Source organism: Leptodactylus fuscus, chromosome 1 (assembly GCF_031893055.1).
Source record: "Leptodactylus fuscus isolate aLepFus1 chromosome 1, aLepFus1.hap2, whole genome shotgun sequence".
Classification (NCBI taxonomy): Eukaryota; Metazoa; Chordata; class Amphibia; order Anura; family Leptodactylidae; genus Leptodactylus; species Leptodactylus fuscus.
Genome location: NC_134265.1, coordinates 54,181,966 through 54,200,366, shown reverse-complemented (window position 1 = coordinate 54,200,366; position 18,401 = coordinate 54,181,966). Strand labels below are relative to the sequence as shown.

Here is an 18,401-nt window from a genome sequence, read left to right as displayed (position 1 = left end):
AAGCGCCGCATTTTCAACAGTAGCTTCGGTACATTTGGGTATGTTTTCAAAAAACTTTGCACCACTAGGTTAGACGTGGGCCAAACATGGAACGTGTTGGAGGCTGGCAAGCTCCAGAGCCGCTACCAGGTTCCAGCCATTATCACAGGCGTAAAAATGCCAGGCCCCAGGTGTAGCAGGGAAAAAAAAATGCCATCTCAGCCAGGATGGCATCCCTGACCTCGGAGGCACTGTGCTGTCTGTCCCCCAAGCTGATGAGCTTCAGCACCGCCTGCTGACGTCTCCCCACACCAGTGTTTTAGCGTTTGCCGCTAGTAGCTGTGGTGGAGGTTGCAGCGTCGTAGGGTTTCAGTCTACTCCTGCCATGAATTTTGGCCTGGGAGAGGAGATAGGGTACCTCAGTTTGCACCCCGGGACCAGACTCCACCACATTCACTCTGCCTGTCCTTAAAGATAAGCAGCATCCCTGACCACAGGCGCTTGTCCAAGTGTCGGTGGTCAAGTGGACCTTGCAGCAAAGCGCGGAACTAAGGGCCCACCTGATGTTGAGTGACACGTGCTGGTGCAAGGCGGGGACGCCACACCGGGAGAAGTTGAGACGGCTAGGGACGGCATAGTGAGGTGCCACAGTTGCCATCAGGTCCGGGAAGGCGGGAGTTTCAACAAGCCGGAACGCCAACCTCTCCTGGGCCAGCAGTTTAGCGATGTTGGCGTTCTAGGCTTGCGTGGGTGGGTGGTTAGCGGTGTATTTCTGCCGGCGCTCCAATGTCTGAGAGATGGTGGGTTGTTGTAAAGAAGCGCCTGATGGTGCCTTTGATGGTGCAGGAGAAGGAGATAAGACAGAAACAGGGGAGGATGAGGGAGAAGTCAACAAAGTGGCGGAGGCAGATGAAGTGATGTCCTGGCTCGTCCTCTGGAGTGCATCGCCAGCACTGTGAGCAGAGGCAGTGGCATGAATGGCGGGCGACGTTTGTCCTGCCGTTGCTGCCTGCCACTGATTCCATTGCTTGGATTCCAAATGACGGTGCATTGAAGTGGTGGACAGGTTGCTCTTCTCAGGGCCCCTACTCGATTTCGAGAGGCAAATTGTGTAGACGACACTATATCTGTCCTCGGCGCATTCCTTGAAAAAACTCTACACCTTCAAGAAACGTGCCCTCGATGGGGGAGTTTTTCTGGGCTGGGTACAAAAGGGAACATCTTCGGACGTTCCGGGTCTGGCCTGGCTTCGGCAAAGCAGCTGACCTCTGCCTCTGGACATGTCTCTGCCTCTAGCTACCCTTTTTGGTGCTGCACCTGCCTCAACATCCACACTACTTTCCCAGCTTGACATCCGCCTTGTCCAGGTGGGGTCGGTGTCCTCGTCGTCCACCACCTCCTCTTCCAACTCCTGTCTCGCCTCCTCCTCCTGCACAATGCGCATGTCAACTGGCTGCCCTGACAGCAACTGCATCTCATCGTCGTCGATGAGGGTGGGTTGCTGGTCATCCGCCACCAAATCGATCGGAGATGGAGGAGACTCTAGTGTTTAAGCATCTGGACACAGATACTCGTCTGTTAGGTCCGTGGAATCGCGAAATGGAGGGGCAGGTTGCGGTACAGTCAAAGGAAGGGAGAACAGCTCTGGGGAGCAGGGACAGTTGGGGTTATTGTTCTGGGAAGATTGGGAATTTTGGGTGGAAGGAGGACAAGACTGTTGGGTAAGAGGAGGTAGAGGCTGACTGGCTGGTGGACAATGTGCTTTAAGCGTTATCCGACAGCCATTGCAAGACCTGTTCCTGGTTCTCGGGCCTACTAATCTTTGTACCATTCAGCCTAGTTAATGTGGAACTTTTGTGCAAAGCGCAGAACTTAGGGCCCGCCTGATGTTAAGGGACACACGCTGGTACAAGGCTCAACTCACCCTAAGTGCCAAAAACACTGCTGGTACAAGGCTCTACTCATGCCAAGGGCCTCAATCTCTGCTGGTAGCTCAGCTTAAGGTCATGTAACTTTGTTTGGAAGGGCTCATGTTAAGGGCTAGAAAAGTGAATTTTGGAAGGTCTTACCACATCACACACACACACACACACACACACACACACACACACACACACACACACACACACACACACACACACACTCAAAATGACAGTTAAGGGTGAGGGCTTTTGGAATTCCCATTGCCTATTCCATTTGTGGTTGTCATGGGGAACGTGATTTAAAGGGGTGGTTGTTACTGTTTGTTGAGCTTAAATTGAGGTTTGTGTCCATCCATTTGGGGAGTAAAGAAGGTTTCCAGGTATTTTTCCACTTTGTGGGTGCATGCACACTACGTAACGCCAGGCGTGTATGAGAGCCGTACACGCCGGCGTTACAGCAGGGCTGCCGAACACTTCCCATTCACTTCAATGGGAGCGCTCGTAAACGCCGCTGTTACGAGCGCTCCCATTGAAGTGAATGGGAAGTGTTCGGCAGTCTGCTGTAATGCCGGCATGTACGGCTCTCATACACGCCCGGCGTTACTCAGTGTGCATGCACCCTGATAGAGGTTTTTTTGAATGTGGAAAGTGTGTAGTTGTTAGGCAGTGATGTTGGGGTAATAGAGGGTCTTTGGTGTGTTAGATGCCCCCAGACATGCTTCCCCTGCTGTCCCAGTGTCATTCCAGAGGTGTTGGCATCATTTCCTGGGGTGTCATAGTGGACTTGGTGACCCTCCAGACACGGATTTGGGTTTCCCCCTTAACGAGTATATGTTCCCCATAGACTATAATGGGGTTCGAAACCCGTTCGAACACACGAACATTGAGCGACTGTTCGAATCGAATTTCGAACCTCGAACATTTTAGTGTTCGCTCATCTCTATTCATTTGTTTTCTTGATTTTCAGGTCAGAAAGATCTCTTGACACCGTGCTACCAGGACGGACAGCCCAGTGGTACATTTGGGCCCATTAATCCCATTAATAATGACACCTACCGCTTTATAGACCAATTGTTTAATGAGATCAGCTTGGCGTTTCCTGACCAGTATATCCATCTGGGAGGGGATGAGGTTGATTTTGCGTGTTGGTAAGTTCATTATTTTATATACTTCATTTATCTTGTATATGATTTTGTATCTTTGTTTTTTTTTCTTCTGCAGTATTCTATTGTATTGGTTAAATTAAAGGAGTTTCTGAGGCAGAGATGTTTTATTAAAAAAAAACAAAACTACCTACCATTCCCATTCTGATACTCTTCAGTTGCGACTCACTCATGTGATTAGCTGAGCCACTGTGTGTTGAAGGGGAAAGGCATCCACACACAAATGGAAGGGAGATCATTGCGTATTACTGCTTTTATCTCTAAATCAATCTTGAGCCCTTCCAGACAGTTGCTCGTCTCTGTCTCCCCTTTTTCAATAGTTGTTTGTATTGTATTTTAACCCCTTAAGGACCAGGCCATTTTTTGGTTTCGCATTTTCGTTTTTCCCTCCTCACATTTCAAGAGCCATAACTTTTTCATTTTTCAGTTGACAGAGTCACATGATGGCTTATTGTTTGCGGGACAAATTTTACTTTGTAATGGCACCATTCAATATGCTGTGCAATGTACTGGGAAGCTGGAAAAAAATTCAGAATGAGGTGCAATTGGAGAAAAAATGCATTTGCGCCATTTTCTTATGGGTTTAATTTTTACAGCGTTCACTGTTTGGTACAAATGACATGTTACCTGTGTTCTACGTGTCAGTACGAACTCGGTGATACCAAATTTATATAGTATTTGAAATGTTTTGATACTTTAAAAAAAAAAAAAAAGATAAACTTTGCAAAATAGAAAAAAAATTTTGTGTCATCATGTTCGTTTTAACACCTGTAACTTTTTCATATTTCCATGTATGGAGCTGGTTGTGGTGTCTTTTTATGTGAGACAAGATGACGTTTCTATTGAGACCATTTGGGGAAAGATCTGATGGTTTGATCACTTTTTATTCAATTTTTTATAGGAGGCAAAGTGATGAAAAAAACGCTTTTTAGCTGTTTTTATTTTTTTTGCCGCTACGCCGTTCGCAGTACGGGATAAATGTTTTAATATTGTAATAGTTCGGGCATTTTGGAGATGCGGGGATACCTAATATGTTTATGTTTAATGTTCTTTATTTACTTTTATAGCTAATCTAGGGAAAGGGGGGTGATTTGAACTTTTATATTTTTTTTTAATTTTTTTAGTACTATTAAAAACTTTTTTTTTTTTTCTTGTTATACATTTATGATCAGACCCCTTAGGTACCTTGAAACCTAGGGGGTCTGATCGCTCATACTATTCACTGCAATACTACAGTATTGCAGTGAATAGGAAAATCCCAGCACTTCTATTAGACGATGCCTCTGGCATCGTCTAATAGATCTAGTGCAGAGACAAGCCTGGAAGCCTTCAATAGGCTTCCGGCTGTCATAGCAACCGATCACCGCCCTCATGTGACGTTCAGGAGGGCGGCGATCGGCGAAACATGGCGGCGCCCGTGCCGCCGGCGCCGTTTACACACTGCGGTCACGTTTGACCGCAGTGTGTAAAGGGTTAACAGCAGCGATCGGCTTGGGCACCGACCGCTGCTGTTAGTGGCAGATCCTGGCTGTATTATACAACCGGCATCTGCCGTGTATGGAGCGAGCTCAGCGTGTGAGCTCGCTCCATACATCCCCATGCGACCCATGATGTACAGTTACGTCAAGGGTCGCTAAGGGGTTAAAGGGATTCTATCATTGGGAAAACTTTTTTTTTTTTTTTTTTAATTCCAAGGCTATTCCAGACATACCTTTTACCTAGTAATCCTCTCAGCCGTTTTTGAATTAGCACGGTTTTATTGATATGCTAATTATCCACCTCGGAGCATTGGAAGTTCACTGAGCACTGTGTGCTATGTGTACACAGGGGGAGGTGAGAGCAGGGAGGCTGTTGCTGATGACTCATCGGCCCTGTTTTGTTTTTTGTTTTATAAAAAAAACCCCCAAAAAAACAACTTAAAAATCCATATAACCGAACCCGAAAAACTAGTTTTGTAGCTATCAAGATATGCATATTTAAGTAATTCCTGCGTTTTAGGCCCCAGTTACAGCCCCTTACATACTGAGAGTCCAGACTGTTCTGTATTGGTTATAAAACATAATATTATATCTTTCCTTTTTTTTTTTTTTTTTTTTGTAGGAAATCCAATCCTGACATTACAAAGTTCATGAGTGATCACGGCTTTGGCACAGATTACCGTAAACTAGAATCTTTCTACGTCCAAAAGTTAGTTACTTGCTGTCTGCATTTTTTTTTTTTGTACTTCTATTTCCTGCATTTCTGTCTGGGGCTTAACTTGAAGTCCCTGTGCCCCAATGCAAAATCTAGAATAGTGGTTTGGGACCCCTTCAGGGTCTGCTGCCTCTGCACCCTCTATAACTATGCCTATTACCCTACATTCACACCTGTATCAGGTGAGATCAAAGTCCTTTACTTCCCATTTACGAGAGAGGCTTTCTTTGCTACCATAGACTTAAATACTTATTTTTGGTTATAGCTGCAAAAACTGTGCTACCATGTGCTTACCCAAATGTAATTTTAACTTTTTCCAGACTATTGGACATAGTGTCTAAACACCAGAAAGGCTACATGGTCTGGCAAGAGGTATTTGATAACCACGACCAGGTATGTTCTTCTGATAAGTGGTGAATGTGTTACATTGGGTGTCTTTCAGAGGACATAAGCTGTCTAGAGATCTGTGGCTGTATTCTTTTCTTATTGGTGTTCTCTCTGGTGAACATATTCTTGCACATACATGTGATATGTTATTACCGTATATTCTTTCTTATTGTGTCTTTGGTGAGGTTTCATGCTGAGGATATCTCAGTCATTCCTTAGTGGCTGCTGAAGGACCTATCAATCTAAAATACACATCATCCTTGTAATGCTTTCACTCCTAGTAACCTCTATCAAACTAAAGATGCTTCTGCTTTGCTTTCTGTTAACCCATATCCTTTAAGAACCACATCTGAATTGATCGTGCTAACATCCGCCATGGTCTCTTTATGGTATAAAGTGTTCAGGTGTTAGTAGTAAGATTAGTATGTGAAATGGTAGTCAGTCATTTATAACCACAGTAGTTGTCACTAGAGATGAGCAATTAGTGAAATATTTATTTGTTTCGAGTAGCCTCTAAATATTTGACCGAAAATCGAATCCCATTATAGTCTATGGGGAAAAAAAAAATGCTCATTTCAGGGGAAACCCAAATTCGACTAAGAAGCGTCACCAAGTCCACAATAACACTCCAAGAAATGATGCCAACACGTCTGGAATGCAACTGGGACAGCAGGGGAAGCATGTCTGGGGGCATCTAACATGCCCAAGTCCCTGTATTACCCCAATATCACAGCCTAACAACTACACACTTTCCAAACTCAATAGTACCTATATGAAAGTGGAAAAATACCTGGAAACCTTCTTTCCTCCACAATAGTATGGACAGAAACACAAATTTAAAGCTAAAGAAACATTAGCATGCACCCCTTTAAATCACGTTACCTATGACAACCACTGATGGAATAGTATAAAGCAGAATATATGCAGCTCTAACCACTGTGGAATGACCTGTATATGTTTTCCATAGATCTGTTAAACAAGCAAATGGGCTGCACAGAGAAACCCCCGGACTGTCTCACGGGATGGACAATAGTCAAAAAAACAAAAATTTACTCCAGCATGCCCAATTATGCATAAAATTTAACTTTTACTTCAAAAATTTGAAACCATAGTACAGACATGGATCCAGGCACTTACAAAAAACAGATGAGCTTACGCGTTTCGGGAACAAGGATGGGGTCCCTTCTTCATAGCTTGAAGTACTTCGTTGAGGGAATACTATTTTATACTCCTTGCAGTCCCGCTACACAGCCTCTGCAGATAATGATCTAATTGCTTAGCAGGAAGCTGTGACACGGAACCTGCTTAACTAATATAAAACCAAAAACCACATTCATCAAATTACAAAGATCACAGGATGGTATAAGGTTTAGTAAGTGTTAAAACCTACCAGGCATGTTGACTTCACTAAATACAAAACAAAAAGCCACATTCATTATTTTATACCTAAATATAGAGATCACAGAATGGGTATAGGGTTAGTAAGTGTTTAAACATCTCTCCAAGATCAAGACACTCCTTTCAACATAAATTCAATACATCCGACTAGCACGATTCATTTGGAAACACATTAACAAGTGTCCTTTTTTGTGAAGGCGTGTAAGAACTACACTTGTGCCCTTCTTAATAAACTCATTTATTGCAATCTTTTCAGATTAAACCTGATACTATAGTGGATGTGTGGAAGGGAGAAAACGATCAGGAAGAATTGTACAAAGTGACAGATGCGGGCTTTTCTGCTGTCCTCTCAGCCCCCTGGTACCTAGATTATATTAGCTATGGCCAAGACTGGGTGAAATACTACAAAGCTGAGCCGTTATCCTTCAATGGTTTGTTCACTTTTTAATATTCATCTAATTATTACTAAGTTTGCTTTACATTTCTTAAAGGGATTCTATCATTGGGAAAACTCATTTTTAACTAAGCATATATTTGCATAGCCTTTAGAAAAGCTATTCAAGACATACCTTTAATTTGTTAATCCTCTCAGCCGTTTTTGAAGTAGCCCGGTTTTATTCATATGCTAATTAGCCAGCAAGGTGCACTCTGGAAGTCTCTGTGATGCTCTCTGAGCACTGCTTGTGTGCTATGTGTACACAGAGGGGAGGGGAGAGCAGGGAGACTGAGTCATCAACAGCAGCCTCCCCTGATCTCACCTTTCCCTGTGTACACATAGCACACAAGCAGTGCTCAGTGAACTTCTGGTGCTCCGAGGTGGCTATTTAGCATATCAATAAAAGCAGACGAATTCAAAAACGGCTGAGAGGATCAACAAATTAAAGGTATGTGTGGAATAGCCTTTCTAAAGGCTGTGCAAATATATGCTTAAATAAAAATCAGGTTTTCCAATGATAGAATCCCTTCAAGGGAGTTTTCTCATCCCCATGTTTCAGCAGTTTTTGCCTGCACTCTGTTCTTCTAATTTCCTGTATTCTTCCTCAAGCTGTGGGGAGACAGCTTTGACTGTTTTATGAATTGGACACTATGAAGTATCACAATATAGATTTTGCCTTTACCATGAGAGATGATTACTAGATATCTACTATAAATGCAGATCAAATACTATACACAGTAAATGTATATTGCATTACACCGTTTGTACAGAACACTTATGTTTCTACAAAGAATGGATTCTTTCTTATCTTTGTGTTTACATAGAAAGATAAAAGACAGATGGCTGGAGCCTTTATCAGCAAACTGCAAGTAGCTGAGCTGATTGTCCTGCAGGCAGAGCTGTAGATAATGGTGAGAGCACTCAGCCCCCGCCAGAGAGCAGTGACTCACGCCATACGTTCTGGTTATTACTTAAGCTGTGCTGCTCCATTGAGACTAACCCATTCATTTCTATGACACAGAACAGGTCCTAAAATTAGTGATTGGGGCCTTGGAGGCATGGGTGGCATACAGATGTCATCTATGTATAGTCCAATCATGGCCCGGGTACATGCTCACAATTTAGAGGTGGTGTCCCTGAATAACTGCATTGATTGAATTAATAAGCTACTGTCTATGGCATGACAAGTTGTAAGCCTAATGCCTGTTACATCAAGGAGTCACAATGGCTAAAAAAGATCTAACTGTTCTTGCTATTCTTCTTGGGTATATGTTATGCTCTGCCATGTATGAATTGCCTTTTCTACCCCCCCACGCTCCCTCCACCATTCAGGTCCTCAGCAGCCACAACCAGAGCTAAACTTAATATGGTCAATAACTGTTCAACAAACTTTGCATAAGTCAATAGTACAAGAATATAAGAAGCTTTGTTATAGATCTTATCAGAGATTTTTCTTTCTTCATATTTCAGACTTGCTCCTACCAACTGACATTTACTCATAAATCTCTGCTTTATTGCTGCAGATTACAGAGCCATCATATTACAGCTCACAATAGAAGTCTATGGATAGAGGGAAGAGTGAGTAAGAGCTCAGAGTCAGAGAGGTCTTGCACAGACAAAAGCTTTTAGAGTTGAATAGGAAGCTTCTATCTTCAACTGCTGATGCTTCTGAGTGAGTGCAAGAGAGTTTGGGAGCAGAATCTCCTGTTTTCTCCTTGTGTTGTGTATGGGAGACACCGTAGCAGCTGGTCTCCACTGTGCTCTGAGACAACTAAAAGTTATGGATAGAGGAAACAAAACGAAAAACTGGTGTGTGTGTGTATATATATATATATATATATATATATATATATATATATATATATATATATATATATTTATTAAAAGGAAAAACTTGTGTATATGTATGTATATATATATATATTGATTTATGCAAAGCTTGTTGGTGTGATTTAAGCTTGCACTGGATCCTCGTAATCCAGCTGACATCTATTTTATGCCATCTGCATAGTACAATGATCAAATCTCTTCATCTTCCTTATCAGAAATGACATAGAGGGTTTTTGGGAACTTTTTTGACATTATTGATATATGCAGTCTTGCTGTCTTTGCAGGTGTAAGATACAAAGTCAGATTTTTATTAAATAAATTCTTAAATCCCCCAGTTGAGACCAGACACCGTGGTTGAAGTTTGGAAGGAAAAAACTTATCAACAGGAGATGGCGGCTGTTACAGCTGCCGGGTTTCAGGTTCTTCTGTCAGCACCCTGGTACCTAAACCGCATTTCCTATGGTCAGGACTGGATCCAGATCTACAAAGTTGAGCCAACAGATTTCACTGGTGTGTTTTTGGCGCCTCTTTACCTTTGGCAATTCTGCATGTGACCAAAAAATTCATTGGTTGAGAAGCAGCAGGAATTTAGTAGGCTCATAGTTTTGGAATTTTGCTACAAACTGGAAGTTGTGTGAAGAATACAAAATTGTCAAACTTTTATCAGTAGTTGTAGGTGACTGGTTTGTGTGGGGGGAGGGTTACACATGTTTATGGCTTGGGGGACTAGTCCAGGTGTAGCCCTAGGAATATTATCACTGAGGGCTTGATAGGATTGCATAAAAACACCCTCTCCACAAATGGTTGGCAAGTATTGACCACCCTCTATTTTTGAGCTGGTTAGGAGGTGTCCTGCAGTTAAGTGTGGTCCACTGTGCACAGTCCTGTTTTACAGCAAAGTATCAGGCCACATGGCTTAAAAATTGCAGCAATCCGTGTGGTCCTGTCTTTAGTGCTGCAAAGACTAAGATGCAGTTTGGTACAGAGTGTGGAGTTTCTGTACTGTTGAAGATTACAGGCTGTGGTCAGTTCTCAATAAATTAGAAATTAGTATCTGCTCTATCAGGGGTCGGCAACATTTTTTAATTATACTGTATATACTCGAGTATATGCCGAATTTTTCCGCATAGTTTTTGTGCTCAAAAAGCCCCCCTCGACTTATACTCGAGTCATGCAAAAAACATTTCTTTTCTTTTTAAGAGGCAATATCAATGTATAGAATCTCCCATAAAATAGTGGGGGAAAAAAAAGCTTTAAAAAAAAAAAAATCACTCATTTCCCTAGAATAAATACAAAAGTAGAAAATGACTGTGAAGCACATACACATTAGGTATCCCTGTGTCTGAAAGTGCCCGGTCTACTGAATATAGGGGATCTGCAGTGCTCCTGTTCCGTCAGGAAGGGGTTAATAAGAGCACTGCAGATACCCTATATTCAGCTCGACTGAATTCCAAGTGGGGGAAAAAAAAAAACAGTCCTCAAGCTCAGGGAAGGGGCAGACAGACAACCAAAACACCCCCTCCCCTTCCCCAGCACCCAGCATCTACTGCACCCAAGAACTCAGAACACTTTAATTTTTGAAGTTTTCCAGTAGCTGCTGCATTTCCCCCCCTCGGCTTATACTCGAGTCAATAAGTTTTCCCAGTTTTTTTGTGGTAAAATTAGGGGCCTCGGCTTATATTCGGGTCGGCTTATACTCGAGTATATACGGTACTTTCACACTTGCTTCAAGTTATAAATACTTAGACACAATGTCACACCTCACACTTCCCTGCTTACTACCTCCTCTCCTGGAGCAGCACATGTGAGAGCCCCTGAGGTTGCTGACCCCTGTTCTATCTGGTCTTCCTAGTGACCACAAAATGTCAGGCTATGTTCACACATTGCAGATTTGCCTGTATCAAAACAAATATGTATTTACGATAGAATCCATGGCAGAAATCTGGGGCTGACCTTAGGAAGTCTTCTGTGAGTTTGTTGTATTGCACAATCTTTTCACAAGTTGGGCAAAAATCTGTTTTTGTTTCTTCCTTCGGATCGTGTTTACCAGGGTTGCAAAAAAAAAAAAAAATCAGTTCTCCTGCAATGGGAAGATGTAGGTTTTGTGATTAATATATATATATATATATATATATATATATATATATATATATATATATATATATATATATATATATATATATATATATATATATATATATATAATTATATTTTCATTTAGTATTTTGGATTTTGAGTATACTGAAATCCTCAAAAAACCCTGAACTGGAGTGTAAAATGCTACAATATGGTAACACTTCTGGCTGACGCACATGGTTTTATGATGATTCAGCTTTGTTTAGATACAGAAAAGCTTGGATAAGCCTTTTATTATACTGGTCTAACTCTGTATAGAGTTATTCCATATATCTGTGTATACAAAGAGGAGATATACAATGAGAATTTTTAATGTCTGTTTTGCTGAAGTTTGCATTGCCTTGGCCACTTTACTGTTTATATTCCATATCTGCTGTTTCAAATCAAATCAAAAAAGCTTTATTGGCACGTCCGAATAGATATTTGGCATTGCCAAAGCTAGTAAAGTGTGTGTGTGTGGGGGTGGGAGTTGGACTCGGGTGGGTGAGTGGTGGGTATGGTGGGGGTGGGGTGGGTGGTTTGGGGTATAACAGTCCGTGGAGTCTCATCTTCCTCTTCGTTGGTGACCGTTATATGGGGAGGTGGGGTGTTTCCTAGTGGCCATATGACATAAGCTGCTTCTCATAGATGTGAATGGGAGAAGGCTGGAATTTCATTGCACAGCCATTATGCAACCAAGTCAGTCACAGCACTTGTATAAGCACTACGGCGGCCTCTTCAAGCTGCTGATCAGCAGGGGTCCTGGGTATCACACACAACTGATCTCCTAGTAATTGGACAACCATATAAAGCTTAACACTACTTTTCTAAGATTAGTACAATTTCTGATCCACCCCTTACATATAACTTTACAAGTCCCATTTGATAAATATCCTATACAGCAGTTTGATGGTTAACCTCTCCCAATTTTCAAAAGTGAAATAATTCAAGTAAAAATGCAAGTTTCCAGAACTATGGGGGATTGGACTTGATAAGTTCCCGTGAAAGAGTTCAGTGAATGAATCGCGCAGGCTGTGTTGGTGTGTATGAGCGCAGTACAAGCCTGTTACCATACAGGTATTAGTCAGTACTAACATGGTAGGAGCTCAGTATGAAGACTCCTCATTGTCACTTGAGTACATTCTTCTGCCTCCAGCCTTCATTTTATAATTGCTCATGAGGTTTTTTTTGTGATAGGTGTGAACATGACTGACCTAGAAAAGCCTCAGCTTGCTATACGTTCAGTGCCACGTGTCTATAGCATGACAGCCCTTTGTGACTGCACCATTGTTAGGACTTGTATAACATGCTTAGTTTGCTGCTGTGCAGTAGTCACAATGTGAACCTTTTGTACTAAAGGCTGTTTGTGCCCTTTTTCTATTGCTAAGACGTGTGCATATTTTTTGACTTTTTTGTGCACTTCCCTATTATGGATCTGTTATATGATCATAATTTATAGCCAGACTTTTTTCTTCTTTCTTGCAGTACTTTGCTTTATGTACAGATTTTCATTTTCATGTTTCAAGTTTTATGGCGTTTAAGTAATTAAAACCTAGAAGATTGACACATATATATATATATATATATATATATATATATATATATATATATATATATATATATATATATATATGGGATACAGAACAAAGAACAGGGTAGGGGTACAGGAAATTCAATCAACTGTAAACTAGCAGCCTAACCAAAATAGATTAATGCCTAACATGTGTGAATCCTCGAATTTGTGAACTTCCATAGTATCATGGAGTACGCTAGGTAGGGGATAGGAGGGGTAATAAGAATAGGTGAGGGACGTTAGAGAAGGGGGAGAGAAGGAGAGGATCTGGCGGGATTAAGGGTACAGCCAGCATCCAACCAACTATAGCGTCCTCAGCCGTGTAGACACGGGATGTTACTCTTGGAGGTTCCTCTACACAGTGGAGAACAGTCTCCGAAATGCGACAAGTCCAGCGGAAGGGTTTTTCAGGACTTCAACCATGGGGCCCAGATTTTGTGAAACTTTTCGATTTTTGACCAGGCGACCAGCTATTCGAAGCGCGCAAGCTCTCGAACTTTCGATTCCCATAGTGAGATTGGTGGGGTGATCTGTTGACGCCAGAAGTGAGGGATGAGTAATTTGGCTGCTGCTAGTAATTGAGTGGTTAACTCATCCTTGTGTGGGGAGTAGGTGTCATTTGGCAGGGCTAAAAATAAGACTTCAGGGGTGAGGTCTAGAGATTTCCGTGTAATCCTCTGGATGCGATCTTTGATGCTGTTCCAGGAGGGGACGATAAGAGGACATGTCCACCATATGTGGAGATAGAAGATTGACTATATTAAACATGGTCCATCCAGTTCAGGGGTCTAAAACTTGGCCGAGCAAATGGGCCACACATAGGAAAAATGTAAAGTAGATGGGCTGCATTCCTTTCAACGTCTATACACTACAAACTTATTGTGAACTAACCCCAGCAGTCGCCCCTCATAGTTCAATGTATCTATCAGCAGTGACCCTGCACAATTTAATGTCCCCCAGTAACTGGCCCCATATAGTTAATCGTCTGGTTGCATGTTTCCCTGTTACATGTGCACATAGGGCAATGCAATGCACTCTGAGTAGGGGAATAGAGGGGGAGAGGTAAGTAACTATTCTGAAGCTGCCCTGAGTTTGGGGTTCTTTTTCTCCTGGTTCTGCTGATCCAGACCAGCAGAATTCAGGGAGAAGGCTGTAGGCCACAGATAGAAGCCAGGAGCTATGTGTTTGAGACTCCTGATCTAGCCTCCCCTTATTTCTTAGACTTGATACGTCTATTCCAGGCAGGCTTTGACAGTTTCAAAAACATCTGCTGGAATTTAGTTCCAAGCCCCAACTATTCTTTCAGCAATATAATATTTCCTGACCTTGCTTCTGATCCCCCCCTGCCCCACAAATTACCTCACCTTGTGCCCCCTTGTTCTTGTGTTCACCCATCCTGAACCTTATTTGTACTGTTTAAGGTATCCATCACGTCTGCCATTTACATTGTTTCCTCAGAGCTATATAGATAAAAATAAATAAAATAACCTCCAAATGTGTCCATCTGCGGATACTGCTACAAGTGTGTGAATGGGTTTCCTATTTACATAATCATGGTTTTGGCTGTAGCATGTTAATATGGCCGAGATGTTTATCTCAACAGACCAAATTTCCTTTGTTGCTGCAGGGACTGAACAGCAGAAGCGTCTTGTTCTTGGCGGTGAAGCTTGTTTGTGGGGAGAGTATGTAGATGCTTCAAACCTCATTCCAAGGTTGTGGTAAGTTATAAAAAACCAAATTATATACACACTCCATCTCTTCCTATTCACAAATGACTTGTATATTTGATTGTCACTTGCACGCTCACTCGTGGAAAAATGTGTATTCTCTAATCTGTTAGAAAGGCAAGTGATGTAAATTGTAGTAAGGGTTATCTAGTTACACGTTATCAACCCTCTTTTCTGTCACTTGATCAATACATGCAATTTAAGTGATACCATTCCACATGCTTGGATAGGAAGTCTGTTCTCTACTCATTCTTACGAGACTCTCATAGGAATGAATAAAGAAGCGGTCTACTCAAGACCCTGTTAGATTATCGGTGACATGACATAGCAGAGGACCAGCTGTGAGTAGATTACTCCCAAATACGGCCATTGGTAATTTTACATTCACATCACATAGAAAAACCACGGGAGTGCTTCTTTAAGTTGTTGATATTCTGCTCCAGCGAGGCCTCTTGGACTGAGCCTGAACAAGGATGTACAAAAGTTACTACAGCTCCATATGTGCCAGTTTTTTTTAATGTCTCTTTTTGGGGCAAAGTCAGACGTGGCTAGAAAAGGAGTTGAAAATATAAAGGAAGAACTTGTATTTCTTATCCTGTTGGACCTACCTTTGCTCAAGTGCACATGACAGACTCCTCAGTCGGGTGCTGTCATAGTCTTGTCATTGGTTTGCATGCAGCACTGCCCTGGCACCAGGTGGTAGACTACAAGATGGTGTATAATGTCTCTTCTGCTTGTGCCTTTGCTATCTTATGGACTGAATATCTCATGTATATGTGTTCTAATTAAATCTACAACTAAAACTGTATTATTGCTGTTACTACATAGGCCTAGAGCCAGCGCAGTTGCAGAAAGACTTTGGAGTAGCAGAGATACCACCTCGATCCAAGATGCCTATAGCAGACTTAACAAACAGCGTTGCCATATGGTCAGGTATGTCCACAGCTCCTCACTGTAAGCTCCAGGGATAATTTCAGATATCATGTACACCCATATTGGTTGACGCTTACTTCTGGGTACTGTTTGTATGTCTCCTGTATGTTATAGCCTCACATAGTCTACCTTCTTGAGTATCAAATAATGCTTGCCCATCTTTCAGGGATTTTACAAACTAGGAGACAAAACCTTATTGATGATGATTTCTGGAGTAAAAACCCCCTCACATGAGGCCTTGTGTACCTGGTTGGAGTCAAACAGGGACACACACAGTTACTACAACCACATATGATACTGTATAAGAGTAGGTTTATAATGTAGAATATTAACATTTTGGTTGACTATCTCCTAGGAGGGAAATCCGTGCAGAACCGCTGTTTGTTGGCTACTGTGAGCATGAGCTCAACTTCTAACTACATGACACAAGAAAGGGAAGGAATCTGCACTGTGGGCCAAATCTACTGTACCAACCGCAACCTGTTTTCACATTTTTAAAGCTGGAATCACATGGAATTTTTTGATGCAGTCTTTTGAGAAGAAATGGAACATATAAAAAAAAGATGACTTGTTCCCCTTCCTGCTGGGTCCACTTGTGGCTTCAGAAACTAAAATAGTTTTTCCAGCATAAAGCTTTAAATCGTTGATTTTGTTACTTTTTGAAAAATTTGAATTGTAAACTTTATTTACAGTTTCATGTAATAAATAGAGATGGGCGAGTACTGTTCGGATCAGCAGATCGAACAGCACACTCCATAGAAATGAATGGATGCACCTGGTACTTCTGCTTTGACGGCGGCCAGCCACGTCCATTCATTTCTATGCGAGCGTGCTGTTTGGATCGGCTGATCCGAACAGTACTTGCTCCTCTCTAGTAATAAAGCCTTTACTGGAATGTGGTGTCAGTGTTTGTATCCCACCTGTAAAGAAACTGCAGGGAGTTCATTGCATATTGGTAAAGCACTCTACTTCTGTAACTTACATGGGTTTTAGTGAAGAATGACCATATATGCTGAGATTCTGAAATAAAGGAAAAAATTTGATTTTTATACTTGCCGTAAAATCCTTTTTCTCATTGCATTCACTGGGGAACACAGCACCATGGGTATAGACCCAGCCACTAGGAGGCTGAAAAGCTGTCTGCTCTGCCTCATAGTCTATACCCTCTCACAGACCGTGTGCTAAGCCAGTTTGTACCGCAGAAGTAGGAGGGAGACACAACACAAAAAACAAAACACTGAACCAACCACCACCAGCATGTCCTGAACCCGAAAAGAACCAAAACACCTTGGGCAGAAGCGACAATAACAACAAGGGTGGGATCTGTGTCCGCCATTGAATACCATGAGAAAAGGATTTTATGGCGAGTGCAAAAAAAAATCCTATTTTCTCGATTTCACTGGGGGACACAGCACCATGGGATGTCTAAAAGCAGCCCTAGACAGTGGGAAATATACAGCCACGCGAATAACCTAGCGCATAGCTGCTTGCAGAACCTTACGACCAAGCTGGTATTGGCCTAGGCCACAGAATGGATCTGGTAAAACTTTGAAAGTGTGGATGGAAGCCCAGGTCCTTGCAAATCTGGATGGCAGAAGCCCGATGCCGAACAGCCCAGGAGGCTCCGACAGGGTCTATACCAGGGGTAGGGAACGTACAGCTCTCCAGCTGTTGCAAAACTACAACTCCCAGCATGCATACTTGCTCTGTTCTTGGAACTCCCATAGAAGTGAATGGAGCATGCTGGGAGTTGTAGTTTCACAGCAGCTGGAGAGCCGAAGGTTCCCTACCCCTGGTCTATACCAATGATGCTGTGTCCCCCCAGTGAAATAAGCAAGAAAAGTTTAGATTGTATAGGCCCCTCCAAGCTTCTATGGTAAGCCTTTTCTCTGTTTCCAGTTACTGGGTTTTTGTTTTTTTTGTAAATAATGGAGGCTATTTGGGGTCTTGTAAAAATGATGCATTCTCACTCTACAATATAGTAGAGCTCTAGAATAGAAAACACAAGTTTGATTTGGATAAGTAGTGCTTTAAGCAAGGAATGCAGGGACATAGCTAGATTGCCAAGACTGCACCTGATACATCTTTGTCATTCACTACTTAAACTGGAAAATCTCATTAGGATCTTTGGGGAATACAAATGATAGAGCCAGACCGCTAAAATAGTGGTAACATACTTGGGCTTGGTTTGGATCCCGTTCGGAAGGAATCTGCATGAGGATGACCCCCCCTCCCACCCACAGAATACCAACGCAACTGCAAGCGCTGTGCAGTTAAAGCTCACGGACCCCATAGACTATAATGGGGGTCCATGTGATTGCCACGCACTGCCTGCATGAGAGGCCTGGCAGATCTCATTGACTATAATACAGTCCATCGGGTGTCCACCCATTTGAAACTGAAAGCAACAGAGAAAGATGATCCATGCAAGACTTTTTTTTTTTTCTTCTCTGCTAATTGTCTCTGTGACTGTCTCCAACCAAGACTCAGATACAGTGAAACTAGCTTTAGGATACATCCACAAGGTGCATTTAAAAATCTGCATGCAATTTCTGACTTTATGCTAACCCCCCTCCCCAATCTGCTAATATATTAGCCAAGAAAATCCCTTTAACTGCACAGTGTGAATGAACCCTTTAGGTTTCTCTGTATAAGACACACATTCTTGTACACAGGCTCTGTGTGGCACCAGATTCTTCCCTGGAAGAAACAACTGGAATACCTCTAATACAAAATGAAGCAGAA

At 42.3% G+C, this 18,401-nt stretch overlaps 1 protein-coding gene across 2 annotated transcripts in view; it reads left to right on the top strand.

Annotated features, from left to right (window-relative positions):
* HEXB (hexosaminidase subunit beta) overlaps positions 1 to 16,681 on the top strand; it is a 37,210-nt gene extending 20,529 nt beyond the window's left edge. The window contains exons 8-14 of one of the 2 annotated variants that reach the window (XM_075270689.1): positions 2,869 to 3,049; positions 5,165 to 5,251; positions 5,578 to 5,650; positions 9,644 to 9,818; positions 14,624 to 14,714; positions 15,552 to 15,656; positions 16,012 to 16,681. In XM_075270689.1, coding sequence (XP_075126790.1) covers positions 2,869 to 3,049; positions 5,165 to 5,251; positions 5,578 to 5,650; positions 9,644 to 9,818; positions 14,624 to 14,714; positions 15,552 to 15,656; positions 16,012 to 16,072 — 773 coding nt within the window. In that variant the 3' untranslated portion in view covers positions 16,073 to 16,681. Of the gene's footprint in view, positions 1 to 2,868; positions 3,050 to 5,164; positions 5,252 to 5,577; positions 5,651 to 7,298; positions 7,474 to 9,643; positions 9,819 to 14,623; positions 14,715 to 15,551; positions 15,657 to 16,011 lie in introns of both variants that reach the window. The other variant, XM_075270697.1, reaches the window with a different exon arrangement.
* Positions 16,682 to 18,401: the final 1,720 nt, after the last annotated feature.